This window comes from Gymnodraco acuticeps, unplaced genomic scaffold (genome assembly GCF_902827175.1).
Source record: "Gymnodraco acuticeps unplaced genomic scaffold, fGymAcu1.1, whole genome shotgun sequence".
NCBI classification, from domain to species: Eukaryota; Metazoa; Chordata; class Actinopteri; order Perciformes; family Bathydraconidae; genus Gymnodraco; species Gymnodraco acuticeps.
In genome coordinates, this window is record NW_022991454.1 from 1 (window position 1) to 24,821 (window position 24,821).

General features: G+C 43.8%; 2 protein-coding genes across 2 annotated transcripts; one reads left to right on the forward strand and one right to left on the reverse strand.

Annotated features, from left to right (window-relative positions):
* Nucleotides 1–4: 4 nt before the first annotated feature.
* Nucleotides 5–13,758, reverse strand: rpn2 (ribophorin II; the record flags this gene model as incomplete). The annotated part of the gene is made up of 15 exons (XM_034196584.1): nt 13,628–13,758; nt 12,450–12,643; nt 10,236–10,331; nt 9,610–9,785; nt 9,447–9,522; nt 8,934–9,068; nt 6,356–6,532; nt 5,982–6,100; nt 4,694–4,799; nt 4,343–4,434; nt 4,137–4,251; nt 2,859–3,053; nt 2,684–2,770; nt 1,323–1,418; nt 5–19 (listed from the first exon to the last, which is right to left on the reverse strand). Coding segments are annotated over exons 1-15 (1,692 nt in total), but the record flags the coding sequence as incomplete, so codon positions are not given.
* A 593-nt stretch (nt 13,759–14,351) lies between these two features.
* Nucleotides 14,352–23,723, forward strand: ap5b1 (adaptor related protein complex 5 subunit beta 1). Its single transcript, XM_034196579.1, has 4 exons — nt 14,352–14,603; nt 19,183–19,617; nt 20,757–21,104; nt 21,646–23,723. The coding sequence occupies exons 1-4, from the start codon at nt 14,466–14,468 to the stop codon at nt 23,524–23,526; spliced, it is 2,802 nt and encodes a 933-aa protein (XP_034052470.1). The 5' UTR covers nt 14,352–14,465; the 3' UTR covers nt 23,527–23,723.
* Nucleotides 23,724–24,821: the final 1,098 nt, after the last annotated feature.

Consider the following 24,821-nt stretch of genomic DNA (forward strand, 5'->3'; position numbering starts at 1 on the left):
TGGCTCCGAGTTTAAACCACTACAGAGAGAGAGACAGAGAGAGACAGACAGAGAGAGTGAGAGAGACAGAGATAGAGACAGACAGAGAGAGCGAGAGAGAGAGAGAGAGAGAGAACGAGAGAGAGACAGAGACAGAGAGCGAGAGAGACAGAGAGAGAGAGCGAGAGAGACAGAGAGAGCGAGAGAGAGACAGAGAGAGACAGAGAGAGACAGAGAGAGCGAGAGAGAGACAGAGACAGAGAGCGAGAGAGACAGAGAGCGAGAGAGACAGAGAGAAAGAGCGAGAGAGAGACAGAGACAGAGAGCGAGAGAGACAGAGAGAGAGAGCGAGAGAGACAGAGAGAGACGAGAGAGAGACAGAGAGAGACAGAGAGAGCGAGAGAGAGACAGAGAGAGAGAACGAGAGAGACAGAGAGAGAGCGAGAGAGAGACAGAGAGAGACAGAGAGAGACAGAGAGAGACAGAGAGAGAAACAGAGAGAGAGAGAATACAAATTAAAAAAAACACACAATGATATTTTCATCCGCTGCAAGTGCTGCGAACAAAGAGGCTGAATGTTTGTTTACCGCTGAGCACACAATGCACTGATTCACCGCAACAATAACGGTTACTCAGCGCTGCAGAAATAAACCACAGCTTTTGTGGTTTCAAATTAAAACCGGCATTATGTTCATTCAGTGTTTTATGAAGGCTTCGAGTGAAGAGCTTTTTCTGTGGAAAGTGTGCACACGCAACAATAACAACACGTACTTCTGAGTAATAATGGAAGTAGGTTAGTGTACAGGGAGGCTTTAAAATAGGACACGAGGACATCCAAACGCGGCTTTACAGTAAAGAGCTTATTTCAACTAGTTTGAGAGTAGGATGAAGCATCCTATAAACTCAACTTTAGTGTGGTTCAAATCGTAAGAGCTTAAGGCAGGGGTTGTTAAGCAAATACGTCAAAGCTTGAATACATTTGGTGGCTAAATAAGTCTTACTTTCATTTGTACTATTATTACTTTCGCTTTGTCTCATATCTATGTTTGTGATAAACCTACTATTTTAAACTAATGTGTGACTGAAAAATGTAATATTTTAGGACCATCTAGTAGTTACGGTTAGATTAGTTTCAGGATATTTGCTTAGCGTTAGGTGGTTTTTGGGCATTGTTGTGTATAGTACTAACTCTCCAAATTCTAGGTGTGTTAGTCCTATATTTCGTAAGTAGTACACTACAGTAGTAAGAGTGCGGATAGCTTTTAGGGGTCCCATTCCAAATGTCCCCATAATGTCTTGTGATTTTACTTCAATGTAATGACTTGAAAACATTTGAGTATTACCAGGAGCAGCAGCAGCAGGAGGGGAGACAGGATGAGAGCAGTGAAGGCGTTGGAAACCATCGTGGGAGGCTTCTTCTCTGGTTCTCTGAACAAATGCTGCAGGAGGAGACAAGAGGAGACAAGATGAGACAGGAGGAGACAAGAGGAGACAGGAGGAGACAAGATGAGACAGGAGGAGACAAGAAGAGACAAGATGAGACAAGAAGAGACAAGATGAGACAAGAAGAGACAAGGTGAGACAAGAAGAGACAAGAAGAGACAAGAAGAGACAAGAAGAGACAAGAAGAGACAAGGTGAGACAAGATGAGACAAGATGAGACAAGATGAGACAAGGTGAGACAAGAAGAGACAAGAAGAGACAAGATGAGACAAGAAGAGACAAGAAGAGACAAGAAGAGACAAGGTGAGACAAGAAGAGACAGGAGGAGACAAGAGGAGACAAGAAGAGACAAGAGGAGACAAGAGGAGACAGGAGGAGACAGGAGGAGACAGGAGGAGACAGGAGGAGACAGGATGAGACAGGAGGAGACAAGAAGAGACAAGATGAGACAAGAAGAGACAAGAAGAGACAAGAAGAGACAAGAAGAGACAAGAAGAGACAAGGTGAGACAAGGTGAGACAAGATGAGACAAGATGAGACAAGATGAGACAAGGTGAGACAAGAAGAGACAAGAAGAGACAAGATGAGACAAGAAGAGACAAGAGGAGACAAGAGGAGACAAGAGGAGACAAGATGAGACAAGAGGAGACAAGAGGAGACAAGAGGAGACAAGAGGAGACAAGAGGAGACAAGAGGAGACAAGAGGAGACAAGAGGAGACAAGAGGAGACAAGAGGAGACAAGAGGAGACAAGAGGAGACAAGAGGAGACAAGAGGAGACAGGATGAGACAGGAGGAGACAAGAGGAGACAAGATGAGACAGGAGGAGACAAGATGAGACAAGGTGAGACAAGAGGAAACAAGATGAGACAGGAGGAGACAAGAGGAGACAGGATGAGACAGGATGAGACAAGAGGAAACAAGAGGAGACAAGAGGAGACAAGAGGAGACAAGAGGAGACAAGAGGAGACAGGATGAGACAAGAAGAGACAAGAGGAAACAGGAGGAGACAAGATGAGACAAGATGAGACAAGAGGAAACAGGAGGAGACAGGAGGAGACAGGAGGAAACAGGAGGAGGCAAGAGGAGACAGGAGGAGACAAGAGGAAACAAGAGGAGACAAGAGGAGACAAGAGGAGACAGAGGAGACAAGAGGAGACAAGAGGAGACAGGAGGAGATTTTAAATGGCTGTTGTGCATGCGGCTTGATTTCCCATCCTCAGGCAGTGAAGCTGATTTAATAAGGAGCACTGAAGTGTTACCTGGATCTCTGGTTTGGGCACATAGAGAGTTTTGGGCTGAATGGCCACTGGAGCTTCCTCGTCCAGAAACTTCAGAACAACATCAGCCTTGAGAGAAGGATAACAACTTTAGAAATCAATATTACCTTCAGTAAATAATCCTCACTACCACGTCTGAGTCTGACGGGACGCTCACCACGTTCCACAGGATGGGATTCTCCAAGGTAGCGTCCCCGACGATGAGGTGGAGGGAGTAGGTGCCGGACATGGAGTCGAACTCAGATTTGCGCTCTGCCATGTCCAACTCGAACTTGTACAGTTTCTTGCTGTCGGGCTCGGCCACGAACACAACCTCCTGACCCGTTTTCTGATTTTGCAGGCGGACAAAAGTCTGTGAACGAGACGAAAAGAAATGGATATAAAAGTCTGGGGTAGGCAAAAGCAAAGAGTTGTGTTCAAATGCATCATACATGGAAATGATTTGCTCAAATAAAACACAACGAACTTAGTAGAAACACATTTTTGAGTGCGACCATTTTGTGCCGGGTATCAGGTGTAATCAACATACACAAGTTCTCAAATAATAGATCAGAGGACAAAAATACTCCATCTCTCAATATGACGGGAGATGGAGATAGCAACAAGTACCTAATCTAAGTATTTATATGCCGTTAGTATCCGATTAATGTTCTGAGACATGGACTTTTATATAAAGTGTGACCGCATACTTGTCTGTAATTGAGTAAGACTACGTTTATCAGGCTTCGTGGCTAAGGTGCGTTTCACTTCTCTTATTTTTCATTTCCTCGCTCCTCGGGCTCGGTCTCACCGGAAGTTGATTTGTCTGCGCCATCTTGAGTAGCGTCCCAGTGGCCTTATTTCTGCCGGAGGACCAAGGAAGGATAACGGAGGAGTGATAATCGAGGAACTACCAGACCATCCTCCTGCGAAATCCTCAGACACTCGCCCCCGCCCCCTCGCTCACTGATTGGACGATGCGGCGCATGCACTGATCTGGCTGCTGTCAGACGATCAGCTGTGCGGCGTCATCAGTAACGGACGTGGCTTCACGTGACGCTCCGGCGGAAACGGACGTCCCATTGCTCTTAAAACTAATTTCCCTGCTTCTCGTGGTTTCCTCGCGTCTCTCCACGCTTCCCTGGTGGGAGGGACTAGTCGCAAGGAAACGACGCAAGTGAAGGATGCAAGGGAACCCATTTAACCGAAGTGAAACGCAGCCTAAGAAACATCTTTACCGATCCACCGTAGGGAAACCCAGGTGATTGAGCAGCACAATTAATAAGATGGAATAAGGGGTAGGACAGGTACGAGTTCACACAAGGATAAATACGAATTTAGACGACAGATGCAGTTAGGAGAAGGTGAGATATACGATGTGTTCATGTCAGATCCTGTGACCTAAGATTTTCATTGTTATATCTACACTGTAGCCAGGTACAAATGACAATAATACCTGGTGGGGGGTCAGCTCCACTCCAGTGTTCACGTCCACCAGCTGGAAGGCCATGGCAAAGTTCTGGTGGCTGTCTGCGGTGAAGGAGACCTTAGCTTTGGAAGGATAGTCCACCCTGAGTTTAAACAAGAAAAGCATTTAGTATTCTATTGTTACTAACGCTCAGAGAAGTAAAAGGCTTCACTTATCAAAACATGTTCCCGCACCTGACGGTCTTTGTGCCGATGCTCTGGTCCTTATCCACCACAGAGAGGTCCATGCTGGTGACGGACACCTCGGTGGACACCTTCACTTTGAGCTGCAGGTGGACAGAGAGTCAGAGACACAGCAATTAAAACCCAATACTCAGACAAAGACATTCATATTCAAATTGACCACCAACAAGGGCAGGCAACCTCTGACTCTGACTCAGCTAAAGCACCCCATTTTAATTGCATCCCTTCCTCCAAAAGACACTCGGAAAAGGTATGACTACATGCATTAAAACGGGCTGGTCCATTTCTACTTCAGTGTTCAAAGTTTAAATGTTATGTCCTTCATTCAGACCGCCCCCTCACCTCAACATGATTGGCCACAAGCCGGCTGTCCCCGGTCACTGCGACAGTGAACTGGTAATACCCACTGGCTGGCTGGGTGGACATGAAGTTCAGTTCAAAGACGCCGCTGAAAATAGGAAAGAAATATAAATAAGTGAACTTTCTACCAAAAACAATGCAGTACTTCTGAAGAAATGCCTTCAAAATCTTCATAATAAATGTAATACACATACGATAGGGCAGCAAATGTTGGGAACAAATATAATGTAATTGTGATACTATTCACGATATTGTAGGGATTGATTCGTTTTAATTCATAATTATTACTATCCTTGATAATTATATTGAATGATTAAGGTTTGATGTCTTTAAGAGGATCTGTATCCAACACAATAGCTTCTTATAAGTCTGCAGACAATTATTTGTAGACCCAGATATCTCTACTTCATTCATAATGATATTTTAACACATATTTACCCTTTAACAAATATCATGTCTTTAGAACTAGTCCCATTGAGAGGCGAAGTCCCTCCCTTTCCGGGGGAGCTCCATGGGACCTCATTTCGGAAAAATCATGTATTGAAGTCAATGGAGAGAGAAAGATTACCTTTCGATCCCGTTTGAATTCTGCCACGAATTACACATATGATGTTCGTCAATTTAAAAGATCATTTTGCAAGTGAACAAAAGTTAAAATGTGTCGTGAAGTAACACTTTTTTTGTGTGAACACACCAAGACGGCCGTCACGTTGAAACATTTCACTTCTTTCTTTCAGAACGAGGTGGAAAGTATTAAACGAGGAGAAAATCACTACAAGTCTGGGCGTGTTGAGAGCTGTGCACACACACAAGGGGAGTTAGTCGGTTCCGTAAGAGCCAGCATGCGGGACCGGGACTCTGGGATTTGTAGTCTTTCTAGTTGCGTATTTTTCATAGTCTTATATTTCAACAGTTTTACGACAAACTGACTTTTTTGACATGGAAATTATTTTTTAAATTGACAAACATCATATGTGTAATTCGTGGCACAATTCAAACGGGATCGAAAGATAATCGGTCTCTCTCCATGGACTTCAATACATACATTTTCAGAAATAAGGTCCCATGGGGCGAGGTAGATGGGCGGGACTTCGCCACTCTATTGCGATTTCTATAACATTTTGAATAATTGTGGATCCCTAAAATATGCTTTAATTGAAAATGTGCGTTGTTATTAATTGTATTAGGTTATAAAAAGCTTGGATCATTTTCACGTAGAGAGGAACCAGGCATCATATGTAACAAAGCTAACCCTCATCATGATACGTACTCGTTGAGTGTGAAAGCAGCCTGGCTGAGGATGATGCTCTTGGAGGCCACAGCGTACGCAGACTCCACCAGCACGTTGGCGGCGGTCAGAGGCTGAGACATGATGTCAGTGACGAGGAGCTGAGAATCAGAGGAACAGCGTCACTGTGAGCGCATTTAAATGAATAAAAACCACACAGGTATTGTTAGCAGAGTGAAGCTCGACGTTCTGATAGCACCCTAAAACGATCAAGTGTTGCGGAGGAAAAGAAAGCGTCTGAAACAGCAGTACTTCGTTCAACAGGGAGCTCACATTGGAGGCGTGGCTTTAACCTGTAATTGGCTGTCAGTCATGCACAACAAAACTGTATCTGGGTTTAGTTCCCACATGCGTACCTGCAGGGTGGGCTGGCTGTGGGACACGGTGGCCGGGCCCTGAGCGCTGACGATGACCGGCACGTGGAAGCGGTTGTTGGAGAGAGCGGCGGCGGCGCTGGCCACGCTGAATGCCTCGGAGAGAGAGTCCCAGGACTTCTTACCGAAGATGGAGTTCACCAGCTGGATCACCTGGTCCTGAGGGGGGAACACATCGTCCGTTAGGGTCAGAGAGAAGCCATCGCAGAGATACGCCTGTGACGATATCTATACTACTGTTGGTGCGATGTGTGGACATGACATCGACCATTTGTATGCTCTCAAATCATCGCTGAGCTCGGGGGGGGAACAGGGGGTTTAGGAAGACTGAGAGTGAAGAGCTTGTTAAAAATGAACAAGCCAGTATTTTGACTTTGTTTCAAAAAAGGCAAAACCAAAAGTGGATATCCAACTTGAAACTAATCTATTTGTACTTTTCACTTTCTTTAAAGATCTCATGTCATGCTTTTCTGGTTAGTACCCGTCCCCTTGTGTTATGAAGGTTTTTCTGCATGTAAACGGTCTGCGAGTCAAAACCCTCAAAGTACACCCTGTAGCGAGTAAAACTCTAACACAGAGAAGACCTCCCCAAAACGCCTCGTTGGTGAAACGTCATCATCCATTTGATTCTTCTGGGTACGAGATTACGTAAGCACGTACCCGGAACTAAATGGACCAATCCGTGGAGCTGTTACGTTAAGCCCCCGCTGATTGGTCCAAATTGACCAATCCACGGACTTCCTCACACACTCAGTGCAGGCAGCTCTGCTGATCTCTCCTCCCTGGCTGCAGGCTGATAACAGACAGTTGGGATTGTGGCGAAATTCTCTCTGCAGACCCGTTCTCTCTGCAGACCCGTTCTCTCTGCAGACCCGTTCTCTCTGCAGACCCGTTCTCTCTGCAGACCCGTTCTCTCTGCAGACCCATTCTCTCTGCAGACCCATTCTCTCTGCAGACCCGTTCTCTCTGCAGACCCATTCTCTCTGCAGACCCATTCTCTCTACAGACCCGTTCTCTCTGCAGACCCGTTCTCTCTGCAGACCCATTCTCTCTACAGACCCGTTCTCTCTGCAGACCCGTTCTCTCTGCAGACCCATTCTCTCTGCAGACCCATTCTCTCTGCAGACCCGTTCTCTCTGCAGACCCATTCTCTCTGCAGACCCATTCTCTCTGCAGACCCGTTCTCTCTGCAGACCCGTTCTCTCTGCAGACCCGTTCTCTCTGCAGACCCATTCTCTCTGCAGACCCATTCTCTCTGCAGACCCATTCTCTCTACAGACCCATTCTCTCTGCAGACCCATTCTCTCTGCAGACCCATTCTCTCTGCAGACCCATTCTCTCTACAGACCCATTCTCTCTGCAGACCCATTCTCTCTGCAGACCCGTTCTCTCTGCAGACCCGTTCTCTCTGCAGACCCATTCTCTCTACAGACCCGTTCTCTCTGCAGACCCGTTCTCTCTGCAGACCCATTCTCTCTGCAGACCCATTCTCTCTGCAGACCCCGTTCTCTCTACAGACCCATTCTCACTGCAGACCCATTCTCTCTGCAGACCCATTCTCTCTACAGACCCGTTCTCTCTGCAGACCCGTTCTCTCTGCAGACCCATTCTCTCTGCAGACCCATTCTCTCTACAGACCCATTCTCTCTGCAGACCCATTCTCTCTGCAGACCCATTCTCTCTGCAGACCCATTCTCTCTGCAGACCATTCTCTCTACAGACCCATTCTCTCTGCAGACCCATTCTCTCTGCAGACCCATTCTCTCTGCAGACCCATTCTCTCTACAGACCCATTCTCTCCGCAGACCCATTCTCTCTGCAGACCCATTCTCTCTGCAGACCCGTTCTCTCTGCAGACCCATTCTCTCTACAGACCCATTCTCTCTGCAGACCCATTCTCTCTGCAGACCCGTTCTCTCTGCAGACCCATTCTCTCTGCAGACCCGTTCTCTCTGCAGACCCATTCTCTCTGCAGACCCGTTCTCACAGCGTTTATCAACCTTTTTCTTTCTCAATATCAAGCCACACTTATTGTTTTTACTTCGGCTGTGACTTTGTGTGTGCTCATGGTGAGTTTGGCTGTGTATCGCTAAACAAGGAAACAACACCTCCACGGAGCTCAGCGCGATTCACAATATTTGGAAAATTGCACAATTTAAATCTATTCTAGTCGACCTCAACAATGGAATTATGATCAGTGGAAATGGCCGTGACATGGGACCTTTAAAATAAACACCACTGCACTTAAGTCACTTTGGATAATGCTAACCACGGAGAAACTGGATTGAAGGAATAAACGACAATACTCCTGTACCAAAGGTTGATCGGTTTAACTTCATTAATAAATGGTCTTTTCTCAGTCTTTTTATATTGTTTGTATATTCTTAAGATTCAAAAGTGAATATCTCTTTGAAAGGGTGTACTTGTATTTAATGATCACTATACCAGGGGCATTTCTGGTCTTAAAATAACCGAATATCGTCGATCTTAATTATGTATGGGATATTCTGTTGCCCACAGAACAGCTTATCCTGACATGCCTCCACAGAGCGGACCGTACCTCCTTCAGTGGAGGCTCCATGTCCACGTGATCAGAGAGGGAATAAGCAGCGGCCACAAACATGGCGGTCGCCTCGAGTCCCTCTTCGAACTGCAGGTAGATGCCTCCAAGATCATCCAAGCGAGCGGTCAGATCCTGGGAGGAAAACAGGAAATAATACGTTTCATTTATTCAAAGCAATACATTCATCTGTGTGCATCATTTAGAGTCCATTGTGTCTGTCGCTAAGTCAAGACACGCAGACAGGACGACAACATAAAATGCACCATAATAACTAACTCACCGTAACTTTTTCTATTGTTCTGTGTTTTCCCTACTTTTAAATGAATGCTATAGTTCATGTTCAAAAAGGATATTGTTTTAATGGAAAGAAAACATTTTTGCTTTTGTTCAAAAAGGTTTATGAATGTTTATGTCTAGATGTCACAACAGTACAGAGGTGTGTCCATACTGTATGTCATTATGGTCATACTAATAAAGCTATTTGAATTGAACTGATAAAAACAAACTCACCTCGATTTCCTCCAGGATTCCTCCGAGCTCTGCGTCCTGGGACAGACGCGCCGCCGTTAGCAGAGCCGAAGTGATTCTGTCCGGAGAGAAGGTACGTTAGTTGTTAATGAGACTTGCCTATAAGCACTGTAAGAATGACAGAACGGTGATGCTCTCTACTTACGCCATGACGTTGTCCTCCTTGTTGATGCGGCCGGTCAGAGCTCCCACTACTTCCTGTGAGGTCAGAGGAAGGCCCAGAGAGCTGATGGCGCTCACCGCTCTGTGGATCTGAGTCATGGAGGAGTCCTCACTGACGGCCGCCAGCAGGATGTCCCGCGTCTCATTGGACACGGGGATCTAAGGGAGGCAGAACCAGAAACGTGTGTTTATCCGACGGGAAATCGGGTTTCTTGACTTCGTTTTAGAGTGAAATAAATAGGAGATCAATACAGAAATAGAGTAAACATATCTATATAAAGAAAGCGACATGAAAATGTAGAATAATATAAAATACAGATAGGTATATAAACTAAAGAAGTAAGAATGTGCAATACAAATAAAGTAAATCAAATAAAGATATGTATACAAACATAAGTAATATTCCCAATGATCTCGTAAATAACTATTCAATTCGCAATTTTCTTATGTAAAGAATTATTTAAACATCTGACACTATGATGACACCATTAACACACATTTGTGATTTGTGACAAGAAGGCTTTTATCATTTGTATGTAACACATTGTCCAGCCCTTCTACACATGCAAATGACATGTAGAGCAGCAGAGAGTTCAGAGGCATGCCTACCTCACATCCGGAAATGGCTTGACTGGTCTCAGCGGCAAAGAAGAGCGAGTCGACACTAGTGGGGTCCAGCTGGGACTTGATGAACTGGCAGACTCCCTGCAAACAAAAGCACGTCATGAGTCAAACATCATGGAGGATCAAAGTGGATATTTAATACAGCATCAGAAAAAATTACTATTTGCTATCGTTGTGTCTTAAAGGTCTCCTATTATACTGTTTCTCATCAATATATTACAGGTCTCAGATATAGAGATATTTGGTTAAGGGGGGGGGGGGGTACCTTGGTTGCTGATTGGCTAATGGTTACACGAGACACAAAATCGTTATGACATCATAAAGCGTCCAAAATCTGATCAGCTCATTTTCAGACAGGTTTTTATAGAAATGGATCAAAAAGAGAGAGAATCTTTGTTCCTGAAACTTTCAGAGTCTCTTTCCACAGAGGGGACACATGTTGATGTAGAAGAGACATGAAGAAGAGGGGACACATGTTGATGTAGAAGAGACATGAAGAAGAGGGGACACATGTTGATGTGGAAGAGACATGAAGAAGAGGGGACACATGTTGATGTAGAAGAGACATGAAGAAGAGGGGACACATGTTGATGTAGAAGAGACATGAAGAAGAGGGGACACATGTTGATGTAGAAGAGACATGAAGAAGAGGGGACACATGTTGATGTAGAAGAGACATGAAGAAGAGGGGACACATGTTGATGTAGAAGAGACATGAAGAAGAGGGGACACATGTTGATGTAGAAGAGACATGAAGAAGAGGGGACACATGTTGATGTAGAAGAGACATGAAGAAGAGGGGACACATGTTGATGTAGAAGAGACATGAAGAAGAGGGGACACATGTTGATGTAGAAGAGACATGAAGAAGAGGGGACACATGTTGATGTTGAAGAGACATGAAGAAGAGGGGACACATGTTGATGTAGAAGAGACATGAGGAAGAGGGGACACATGTTGATGTAGAAGAGACATGAAGAAGAGGGGACACATGTTGATGTAGAAGAGACATGAAGAAGAGGGGACACATGTTGATGTAGAAGAGACATGAAGAAGAGGGGACACATGTTGATGTAGAAGAGACATGAAGAAGAGGGGACACATGTTGATGTAGAAGAGACATGAAGAAGAGGGGACACATGTTGATGTTGAAGAGACATGAAGAAGAGGGGACACATGTTGATGTAGAAGAGACATGAGGAAGAGGGGACACATGTTGATGTAGAAGAGACATGAAGAAGAGGGGACACATGTTGATGTTGAAGAGACATGAAGAAGAGGGGACACATGTTGATGTAGAAGAGACATGAAGAAGAGGGGACACATGTTGATGTAGAAGAGACATGAAGAAGAGGGGGACACATGTTGATGTAGAAGAGACATGGAGAAGAGGGGACAACGTGTTGATGTAGAAGAGACGTGAAGAGAGGGGACACATGTTGATGTAGAAGAGACATGAAGAAGAGGGGGACACATGGTGATGTAGAAGAGACATGAAGAAGAGGGGAACACATGTTGATGAAGAAGAGACATGGAGAAGAGGGACACATGTTGATGTAGAAGAGGACAATGGAGAAGAGGGGACACATGTGTGAGTAGAAGAGACATGAAGAAGAGGGGACACAGTTGATGTAGAAAAGACATGAAGAAGAGTGGGACACCTGTTGATGTAGAAGAGACATGAAGAAGAGGGACACATGTTGATGTAGAAGAGACATGGAGAAGAGGGGACCATGTTGATGTAGAAGAGACATGAAGAAGAGGGGACAACATGTTGATGTAGAAGAGACATGAAGAAGAGGGGACAACATGTTGATGTAGAAGAGACATGAAGAAGAGGGGACACATGTTGATGTAGAACATGAAGAGGGACCCATTAAGAAGAGACATGAAGAAGAGGGGACACATGTTGATGTAGAAGAGACATGAAGAAGAGGGGACACATGTTGATGTAGAAGAGACATGAAGAAGAGGGGACACATGTTGATGTAGAAGAGACATGAAGAAGAGGGGACACATGTTGATGTAGAAGAGACATGAAGAAGAGGGGACACATGTTGATGTAGAAGAGACATGAAGAAGAGGGGACACATGTTGATGTAGAAGAGACATGAAGAAGAGGGGACACATGTTAATGTAGAAGAGACATGAAGAAGAGGATTTTGCGTAATAGGTGACCTCTAATGGGGAGATTCTTACCTCATGATCAGGGACAGATGCTCCGAGCTTGCTCAGACCAACAACAGAGTAGTAAGCGGAGTCCAGGTCGGTGAACTGTTGGCTCAGGAGCTTCTGCAGGCGGGCCACATCGGATAGGGAGAGGTAGTGAGCCGGGGTGAGCGCCTGGGATCCAGAAAGAGCCACACTCAGGAGGGAGAACAAACCGAACAGCCCTGCGACACACGGAGGAAACAAGCAGAGGTGTGAGAATAGACAGATGTATTAGTTAAGTAAAAGTAGGAATAGTACACTGTAGAAATACTCATATGAAAGTACTGCATCAAGAATGGTACTCAAGTAAAACCAATACGTTACGATTAAGAAAATGTACTTAAAGTGTTAGTTTTAGTTACTTAAATATAATGTTGGATGGTTTCATATTTACCAAATAATCCTATTTTCAAAGTATTGTGTGTCACAATCTGAATTTACAAAAGTAACTAGTAGTGGACTGGAACTGTAAAGTAGCATAAGATGGAAACAATTAGGTTCAATCAAGTATCCCTTAAACACAGTACTTGAGTAAATGTACTTCCATACCAGATGCGGGAGAAGTACTCAATATAGTACTTGAGTAAAAGTAGAAGTAACAAAGTGTAGGAATACTCTGTTACAGTAAAAGTCCTGCATTCAAAATGTTACTCAAGTGAGTAACTAAAGGTATTACATGTAGTGGAGTAAAAGTACATGATTAACCTCTGAATTGTAGTGAAGTAGAAATACAAAGTAACATACAATATAAATACTCAAGTAAAGTACAAGTACCTCAAACGTGTCCTTAAGCACAGTACTTGAGTAAATGTACTTAGTTACATTACACCTCTGGAAACACATTAACCTGCAGGCTGGTCGAAAGGGTTTTTAATCGCTATAATTAAAACAAAGGCTTATAACATCTCAATAATGAATAACTGTAGATATGTTATCTCTTGGGATGATTTTTACTCATTCATTCATTGTGATAAAGCTCGCTTCTTCCTTGCAGGTTAAGCTAGGCTAACTAGCTAGCTCTCGTCATAAGGAAGCATGCAATACGTGTGTGATTTACACACCAATTCTTAAACCAGCAATTCAAATACAGCACATAAAATGTATATAGTCTCGAAAAACACAAGTATTTAACATTACATTCAGAATATATGCATTATTTCACTTACTAGACCGGTCCATGTCTTGCAGTCTCTAATGCAGCGTCACCAAAACCGACGACTATTTCCGGTGTCTCAGAATGAGCTGTCACTAACGGTAGAACATCCGGTTGTGCATTTAACGTTTCAAAATAAAAGCCGAGCTAAGTACACGTCGAATAAGTGCAGCCTGTCTGGCGTTTTTTAAATGTATATAATGGTATTATATTTATTATCAGGGAGGTTACACATTGTTTTAATTGTGTTCACTTAGTTACATGAAACATATGTAATCAGGTTGATTGGAATTACTAGCAGGATTACAATATTAGTAAAAGAGCATATAGTGATTTATATTTATCACTTTATTCTTTTAGTTTTTAGTAAATCTTTGTTTTCAAGATTAGTTTTTATGATTGTATAATCTGTATTATATTATTATTTATTATTATTTTATTTTTTAATGTTCTTATTATAATTATTTTAATTAATTAATTGCTATTTTATTTACTCTTATTTACTTTGTGAATACTTTTTTATTTGCTACTATTTAAATATTTATTTATTTAATATAATTTACTAACATTTTCATTATTTATTTCCTTTTTTATTTCACATTATTCATTTCACTATTTTATTCGCTATTATCTATGATCTATTTACTATTTTATTATTTATCGCTTTTGCGCTGCACACTCCGAAGCAGCAGTGGGCGCTGACGTCACACTATGACTGTTAAATGATCACATGACACAACACGGAACCTCTCCCCCCTGGATGTCAGTCATGAGATTGTAGTGTTTCATTAGAGAGTTTGTAATGCAATGACTAGTTTAGAAACATCTCCGAGGTGTTGCATCTGAGCGCCATGTCTGACATCTGGACCCAGAGGATCCTCTCTTTCTCCCGCAGCCCGTCCCGGTTCCTCTCCGGTACAACAGCGGAGGGTTTCCTCGCTGAGCTGCTCCGGGAGCTCCGGGATGACAGAGCCACTTACAGCCTCAAGGTAAACAAACAGTGCGATAGACGGTAACGGGTGAAATGTTAAAGGTCACCTATTATGCAAAATCCACTTTTTCACGTCTTTTATACATCACCATGTGTCCCCTCTTCTCCATGTCTCTTCTACATCAACATGTGTCCCCTCTTCTTCATGTCTCTTCTACATCAACATGTGTCCCCTCTTCTTCATGTCTCTTCTACATCACCATGTGTCCCCTCTTCTCCATGTCTCTTCTACATCAACATGTGTCCCCTCTTCTCCATGTCTCTTCTACATCACCATGTGTCCCCTCTTCTACATGTCTCTTCTACATCAACATGTGTCCCCTCTTCTCCATGTCTCTTCTACATCAACATGTGTCCCCTCTTCTCCATGTCTCTTCTACATCAACATGTGTCCCCTCTTCTCCATGTCTCTTCTACATCAACATGTGTCCCCTCTTCTCCATGTCTCTTCTACATCAACATGTGTCCCCTCTTCTTCATGTCTCTTCTACATCAACATGTGTCCCCTCTTCTCCATGTCTCTTCTACATCAACATGTGTCCCCTCTTCTCCATGTCTCTCTACATCAACATGTGTCCCTCTTCTTCATGTCTCTTCTACATCAACATGTGTCCCCTCTTCTTCACGTCAACATGTGTCCCCTCTTCTTCATGTCTCTTCTACATCAACATGTGTCCCCTCTTCTACATGTCTCTTCTACATCAACATGGTCCCCTCTTCTCCATGTCTCTTCACATCACCATGGTCCCCTCTTCTACGTGTCTCTTCTACATCAACATGTGTCCCCTCTTCTACATGTCTCTTCTACATCAACATGTGTCCCCCTTTCTCATGTCTTTCTACATCAACATGTGTCCCCTCTTTTCATGTCTTCTACATCAACATGTGTCCCCTCTTCTTCATGTCTCTTCTACATCAACATGTGTCCCCTTTTCATGTCTCTTCTACATCAACATTGTCCCCTTCTTCATGTCTCTTCTACATCAACATTGTCCCCTCTTTTCATGTCTCTTCTACATCACCATGGTCCCTCTTCTTCATGTCTCTTCTACATCAACATGTGTCCCCTCTTCTTCATGTCTCTTCTACATCAACATGTGTCCCCTCTTCTTCATGTCTCTTCTACATCAACATGTGTCCCCTCTTCTTCATGTCTCTTCTTACATCAACATGTGTCCCCTCTTCTTCATGTTCTTTTACATCAACATGTGTCCCCTCTTCTTCATGTCCTCTTCTACATCAACATGTGTCCCCTCTTCTCCATGTCTCTTCTACATCAACATGTGTCCCCTCTTCTTCATGTCTCTTCTACATCAACATGTGTCCCCTCTTCTTCCATGTCTCTTCTTCACGTCAACATGTGTCCCCCTCTTCCCATGGTCTCCTCTACATCAACATGTGTCCCCCTCTTCTCCATGTCTCTTCTACATCAACATGTGTCCCCTCTCTTCCATGTCTCTTCTACATCAACATGTGTCCCCCTCTTCTTCATGTCTCTTCTACATCAACATGTGTCCCCTCTTCTTACATCAACATGTGTCCCCTCTTCTTCATGTCTCTTCTACATCAACATGTGTCCCCTCTTCTTCATGTCTCTTCTACATCAACATGTGTCCCCTCTTCTCCATGTCTCTTCTACATCAACATGTGTCCCCTCTTCTTCATGTCTCTTCTACATCAACATGTGTCCCCTCTTCTTCATGTCTCTTCTACATCAACATGTGTCCCCTCTTCTTCATGTCTCTTCTACATCAACATGTGTCCCCTCTTCTCCATGTCTCTTCTACATCAACATGTGTCCCCTCTTCTTCATGTCTCTTCTACATCAACATGTGTCCCCTCTTTCTCCATGTCTCTTCTACATCAACATGTGTCCCCTCTTCTTCATGTCTCTTCTACATCAACATGTGTCCCCTCTTCTCCATGTCTCTTCTACATCAACATGTGTCCCCTCTTCTTCATGTCTCTTCTACATCAACATGTGTCCACTCTTCTCCATGTCTCTTCTACATCAACATGTGTCCCCTCTTCTTCATGTCTCTTCTACATCAACATGTGTCCCCTCTTCTTCACGTCAACATGTGTCCCCTCTTCTTCATGTCTCTTCTACATCAACATGTGTCCCCTCTTCTTCATGTCTCTTCTACATCAACATGTGTCCCCTCTTCTTCATGTCTCTTCTACATCAACATGTGTCCCCTCTTCTTCATGTCTCTTCTACATCAACATGTGTCCCCTCTTCTTCATGTCTCTTCTACATCAACATGTGTCCCCTCTTCTTCATTTCTCTTCTACATCAACATGTGTCCCCTCTTCTTCATGTCTCCTCTACATCAACATGTGTCCCCTCTGTGGAAAGAGACTCTGAAAGTTTCAGGAACAAAGATTCTCTCTCTTTTTGATCCATTTCTATAAAAACCTGTCTGAAAATGAGCTGATCAGATTTTGGCCACTTTATGATGTCATAACGGTTTTGTTGGCTTGTGTCCTGCCCGGCCTTTTATAGAGAGAACCGATCACACTATTAAGAGTGAATATCGGTGGCCGATCGATCGGAGCATCCCTAGTTCTTTGTAACCAAATCTCTCTCAGAGGGGCGTGGGGAGGGGCTCCTTATTTTCATCTAAAGTAACAGACAGAGAATCAGCACTTTGGAAACAGGGCTGAAACAGAGGGGATTATGGGTAATGCTACAATGATCTGTTTGGTGTTTCAGCCAATCAGAGACATGTTCTGTATATATCTGAGACCTGTAATATATTGATGAGAAACAGTATAATAGGGTATGGAGGACGGAACATGACATAAGTATAAATACATGTGTAAATAAATGTATGAAGAAATACTGGAATAAATAAATAAATAAATACAGGAATAAATACATAAATAAATAAATGAGGAAATAAATACACAAATAAATAAATGTGGAAATAAATACACAAATAAATAAATAAAAGAATAAATGCATAAATAAATATGGAAATAAATACTTGAATGTATAAATACAAGTCGAAAATAAAACAGAACACACGTTATTATATATCTTTAATATATTTCTACATTTACGGTCACTTACATTTATTTATGTATTTCTGTGTCCGTATGCTAATTAGGTGGGCGGTCCTAACCTCAGTCTGAAGCATGATTGGTTACAGGAGTGTGATCATTTCTGACAGATTGGGTTTAGCAGAAGTGGCATGATTTTGTTCTCAGGAGGAGAATTTGAGAGAGTATTACCCAAAAAGTACACAGTAAAAGTACTTCATTTTATTGTTGGTAGCAGTCAAACTAGGACTGACTCCAACAGTGTCCGTTTTATTAAGAACTTATGGTAAAAATTATTTGTATCGCTCTGAAAAAGAAAGCAGAAAAAACATGCATTATTTTACTCTTGTACTCGCGATTACCGTAAAGGCGTGATAAATCGTGCACTCAAAAATGAAGAGCTGCTGATTTGACCAAGCAAACGCGAGAGACGGCTGAGGTGACCGCAGTAACGAACGTGTGCTTCAATAACATTTGGGGGCAAGTCCTCTATACATCGTTCCACACAAAACTGGACATAGTCTTTTGGTTCTCCATTCTCTAAACGGTCCGCTAATGATCTCCAATGGCTCTTAAACCAATAACCATAAATAAACCTGAGTACATTTGAATTGTCAACAATTACAACTGTGGATAAACCATGGATGTATAAAGATAAGGGCTAAACAGTAATGCTCCTCCTGCATTCGAATCAGCGCTGTTAGACAGGCGTTAGAAGTAGAGCCCAATCTGCCAGAAATGATCACACTCCTGTAACCAATCATGCGTCAGACTGAGGTTAGGACCGCCCACTTCATTAGCATATGGACACAGAAATACATAAATAAATGTAAGTGACCGTAAATGTAGAAATATATTAAAGATATATAATAATGTGTGTTCTGTTTTATTTTCGACTTTTATTTATTTATTTATACATTCATGTATTTATTTCCATATTTATTTATGCATTTATTATTTTATTTATTTATTTGTGTATTTATTTCCACATTTATTTATTTCTGTATTTATTCCTGTATTTATTTATTCCTGTATTTATTCATATATGTAGTTACACATGTATTTATTTATTTTTTTACACTTGTCATGTTCTGTCCTCCATAATAGGGGACCTTTAAGGGATTGTGTAATCAGTATACAAGAAACTAACTGTATTCCCTTACATTACATACACATTTTTAAATTTGATTTCACTGTACAATATTTAATTATTATTTTGGCACTTGTGGGTTATCTGTCGCCACTGTTTTTTTTTTTTTTCAGACTATCTAAACAACCTTAACCCTTACCCCTAGGATTAATGTTTGTTATTTTGAGAAATGAAAAGGTTCATGTGGAGGAGGGTTAGGGTTAGCCAGCTATTAAAAAGTGGGGACAGATCACCCACAAGTACCATTATTTCTTTAATGTTTTTTATGTCTTATTGCGTTGCATTTTTGGAGGAGCTTGGGTCTTTTCTTTGCCATAACTACACTGTGTCTACTGTGCATATGACGATAAAGCCTTTTAATCTCTGAACCCCCTCCCCTCAGGTCCTCCTGTTGTCCCCGCTCTGTGAGTCCCCGTCTCTGCTGTGTCTCTCGGACTTGCTGGGTGAGGAGACGGCCCTGGAGCTCATGTCCGTCTTCAACCAGTGTCCTCCGAAGTCGGTCCAGTTTCGCTGCCACCTCCTCCTGGCCCTCACCTCCGTCCTGGTCTGCACTTCCTGCGTAAACAACCGCTCCCGAGCGTCCCAAGACTTCCTGGACCTGCTCCTCCAGATATCCCAGGACTCCAATGACCTCCACGGAGACGTTGCTCTGCGGGCCACAGCTTGTGATTGTCTCCGGGAGATGGAGGCCTGTTCTCCCGGTCTCCTCTCCCAGCGACTGGAGCTCTTAGATGGGCTCCGGCAGCGAGAAACGTCCCGGCTCCACCAGGCCTACGCGGGGCTCCACACCCTGGTGTTAAGGAATGCCGTTTATCAGGTGGGAAGCAGTGGAGTTACTGTACTTAAGTACACATTTCTGGTATCAGTACTTTACTCCACTACTTATTTTTCTGACGACTTTTCACTTTTACTTCTTATATTTTGAACCCAAATACCTGTACTTTCTACTTCTTACATGTTGAACACAAATACCTGTACTTTCTACTTCTTATATTTTGAACCCAAATACCTGTACTTTCTACTTCTCTCATGTTGAACTCAAATACCTGTACTTTCTACTTCTTACATGTTGAACACAAATACCTGTACTTTCTACTTCTTACATGTTGAACCCAAATACCTGTACTTTCTACTTCTTACATGTTGAACACAAATACCTGTACTTTCTACTTCTTACATGTTGAACCCAAATACCTGTACTTTCTACTTCTTACATGTTGAACACAAATACCTGTACTTTCTACTTCTTATATTTTGAACCCAAATACCTGTACTTTCTACTTCTCACATGTTGAACACAAATACCTGTACTTTCTACTTCTCTCATGTTGAACTCAAATACCTGTACTTTCTACTTCTTACATGTTGAACACAATACCTGTACTTTCTACTTCTTACATGTTGAACACAAATACCTGTACTTTCTACTTCTCTCATGTTGAACACAAATACCTGTACTTTCTACTTCTTACATGTTGAACCCAAATACCTGTACTTTCTACTTCTCACATGTTGAACACAAATACTTGTACTTTCTACTTCTCTCATTTTCCAAACAGCTGGTTCCTTTAGTCTGAATGTGTGTTTGATGCGTGATCATTATTCTTTAGAGTCATTGCGTGCCTATTGATTTGAACACGATCCGTGTATCCATCATTTCCTGGTCTTCTCTAAAGAAGAGGGACCAATGGAATCGTTGTCATGTTGCCGTTGTTCAGCATGGAAACATTCATTAGCTAACAATGACATTATTGTTCTATTAATATAAAGGGAGGTCAGGTACTCTTTAAAGCAGCTGCTAGTTATGGGTACTTTTTACTGAAGTACATTTCAAAGCCTCTTTACTTTTACTTGAGTAAAGAAGTTTAGTCAGTACTTCTACTTTCACCAGAGTATTTTTAAACACGAGTATCTGTACTTCTACTTGAGTAAAGGATGTGTCTACTTTTCTGTCAGTTGACCCAGGAAACCGGAGCCGGAGCCGAGCATCTCAAAGCTCTTCTGGGAGGAAACACATCGGTAGCATGGGAGGCGGAGCTGGATCTAATGAACAGTAAAGATGACTCAGCAGTTCTGTCTTCTCTCATCCGGGGGCCCATGGGCTCCGTGCCGACCCTGCAGACGGGGCCCGACTGTAAGGAGCTGCGGGCGGTGCTGTCCTCCCTCCTGGAGGAGTCGTACCTCCTCACGCCTCTCAGTCAGGCCGCTCTGCTGCACCGGCTGACCGAGGTGGTTGCCATGGTTCCCGGTGTCTCTCCCGCCGTGTTCAGAGCTCAGCTGCTGAGACTGCTGGGCACCAGTGAGGTTGGTGTATAATTTCTTTTTTTTCTCTGATTCTTGTTTCTGTATACAAGCATTTGTTGAGTTTAGGTCTTTAAAGAGGCTCTATTCTGCTTCTTTTGGTTATCCTTTTCCAGTAGTGTGTTCTATTGTTTTTTTTGTGCATTTCCCTCCATTGGGAGTTTCTCTCCTACACGCTCGCCTCAAACACCTCCATTGGATTCCTTTGTTTACTTCCAGAACATAGTGACATCTCTACGTAACACTCAGGCTTCTATTGGCAAGCGCTCAAACACATTGGGGGTGGGGCATCTCCTAGCTGCCAATCAGAGCAGACTGGGCTCTGGTTTCAGACAGAGGGTGAAAAGAGGTGCTGCAGCACAGGCAGTATGAGAAAAGAGCTTTTTCAACATTAAAGCATGGAGACATGTCAGAGTAGAGGATCAAAATACAAATATGAACCTGATAGGAGCACAATAGGGCCCCTTTAAACTATCTTAGTTTTCATCAAATAAAAATCAGCTTTTTGCTTTGGCATGATAATAATTGATGTCTCTCCCCTCAGGTGTGCCTCTTCCACTCCATCCTGCTGATGAAGAGTGCGTTCACAGACAGTCTGTTCAGCGCCGAAGACGAAGCCTTCCTGCTCCAGCGGCTGGTGGTTCTCTCCCAGCACCCGCTGCTGAGCCCCCCCGAGAAGCTCTTCTATATTGACTGCATCCTGAGCTTCCCCGAGAACCGGCCAATCGGGTGCGGCGACGACGCCCTCCCCGTGCTGCTGACCCCGCGGCTCGCCTCGGTCCTAGTGCCCACCGTGTTCAACGACAGCGCCACCTTGTTAGCCCGCCTCCACCTGCTGTGTCTGGTCTACCTGGAGGAAGAGGATGAAGGGGAAGAAGAGGGGAGGGGGTTGGGTTACCTCTACGATCACCTGACCTCACTGCTGCAAATCGTGGATAATGGAGGCAGCCGGGAGATCGTGGTCACCTTCTTCAGAGCCGCCTTCCTCTTCCTCTCCTACTTCTTCCCCGTGGAGTGCTTCTCCCACAGCCTGATGGAAGAACTGTGTTCGCTCTACCTTCGTCACACCCACCTGGCGCCGCACTTCATCAATTTAGCCGACCACATCCAGGAGCAGCTGTCCGAGTCCAACTGGGCGACGGAGTTTTTGAAGGCCCTTCAAGGAGCCATCACTGACGCCGAACTCACCTCAAAAGACTTAAGCTGGCACCTCAAGATGTTAGCAAGAGTGGCGGAGGAAGGAGAAATCAAGCAGCAAAGCACCGTCAACTTCCTGTCCCACATCATCACTTCCTCATCTCTGTGCGTGAAAGGCGACTGGCGCCTCGGGAACTTCCTCCTCTGGGTTTGCCGCCGCCTCCTGGTCCACCCGGGCCTCGACGTGCTACTCATCCCGCTGGCCGACGTCCTGCAGCATCTCGCCTGTCGCTACGGAGACACGGACATCCGGGATCACGCCCGCCTCTACTACACCCTGCTGACCACGCTGTCAAAGGACAAGCTGGCCAGGGTTTTGTCGCAGGGATACGGCGAGGGAGGCGGCCAGGCCAAGAAACTAACGTTTTCCTGCATCGTGGCGGAAAGTGAAGGGTTGACCAGCTTGCTGACGGTCCACCAGGCGAAGACAATTATCCTAAAGCTGGTGGAGGAGCCACAAACTGAAACAGGAAGTGGACTAAACCAAAATGAGGATAACCCCGAGGAAGCGTCCGTAGCGCTTGAACAGTACAGAGCCCAGTTTGACGTCCCTGGCTTCGCCTCAGAAATCCCTCTCAACTACCAGCTGACTCACAGCGAAAGTGCCGACTCATGCTTCGATCAGCTCTTCAGTATCCGTCTCCACTTCAGCCTCACGGACGACCACTACGAGCCGCTGGGAGACGTCAGCGTCCCGTGTGTGTTCAGAGAGAGGCCGCCGCCCAGCGTAAAGCTTAGGCTGAAACCCAGACGACCCCAACCAACCTCCCTCCACGCCAGCGCCATCTTCACCACCCAGGACGGCCTTTCCTGGCTCACAGATCTACCGGACGTCCATGTAGCTTTCCGGCAGACCTTCCTGCCTCTTCCCGCCCCCGAAACCTGGGGACGAGGCAGCAGATTGAGCTTGTTCGATGGTTTGTGGGATGAGATGAGCCGTGAGGAGCCAACAGGAGGTGCTACCAGTCTGTTCTGCTGCCAGCTGCAGGAGGAGGCTCTGAAGACCCTGGTGGAGAAACACTTCCTCCCCTACCTCGTATCAGATCAGTCGGATAAAGAGGAGATCAAAGTGCTCTTCTTCCTCCCGCCGCAGTCTCACCTGCTGATGAGGATCCGCTCTGAGGAAACCGTGCACTTTAATGTGGCCACAGATAACTGGCAGCTGCTGCCGCACATCAACTCTTATCTGCTGACTCTCACGTCCTCACAGGAAGACACACACACCTGACTGCTTACTAGCTTGATTTTATATCATTTTTTAAATAAGCTGATTTTTAACCAAATCATCAAATTGTTGTCAGCGCTTTAATAACTCCAATTGTGCTTTGTAATAACATTGCTGTAGACAGATGATTTAAAATAAAAATGATTGCACTTTTATTGTCTTGATCTGAAATAAAGAAAATGTGTATTTGATTTACTGAACTGAGTGGTTGCAGTCTATAAACAACACGAAATAGATAATTGTCTTGATGGGTCGCTCAGGGAATCACTTAACAGAAGTCATCTATGAAAGAACGCCATCCACAATAAAGCAGGCATTATTTTATTATATATATTGCACAACACTCCATGTAAGAACCTGCAGTATAATGTTTGTCATTTATATCCTGTGTTTGAATCTTATTCCTCTTGCGATTAATTAAACGTTTGGACCAAATAGTAAATAATTCTCATCAGTTTCTTAAAGTCCAAGGCAATATCTTTATGTCTTGTTTTGTCAGCGAAAAACTAAGATAACCTGCTTTAATGTAATATAAAATTAGGAAGCGGCTAATGTCTATCTAATAGTTGATTACATTATCTACCGTTCATCCGGAACATAATGACATAACTATGGCCCATTCCCAAACCGCCCCCCTACACCCTACCCCTCCGTTTGCGCGTTCACGCGGAGGGTCCGCCATATTAAGTGCTGTTCCAAACCAACGACTGATTGATTGATTGATTGAAAAGTGTATTAACAGCTTGTATATTGGGTACAGTACAGTACAGCTGAAAACATACAATTGTTAAGGGGATGCAGACCAGAGAAAGACTTTCGTCTTGTTTACATCAGGGTCCCCCATTTCCAATTCATCATATCATTTAAGACAGATAAGACATACAGATTGCTTATTTACAATTTTCATTTTAGATTTCGTTCTAATACATCCTAACCGGACATTTAAGACATACCAAGTCTACAGATATACAGTTAGTAACAGAGTCTAAAATGCGAGTATATACATAGATGGGGGGGGAAGCTGTCCATTGAACGACAGGTTGAGATTTGTACCATTACCGGGGCCAGTTTTGCAATGCTCTCCCCCGAAGGTGCTCTTTAAGAGAGGTTTTGAAGGTAAGTATAGTTTTACTTTCCTTTACAGTTGTGGGAAGAGCGTTCCACCTTGATGTGGCATAATTGCGAAACGTGTATTCCCCCTTTTTTGTGCCAAATCTGGGTTTCACATGATTAGTGGAGCTCCCTCTGGTGTTATGATCATGGTATTCCTTAACCTTTGGGAAGAATTTTGACATGTA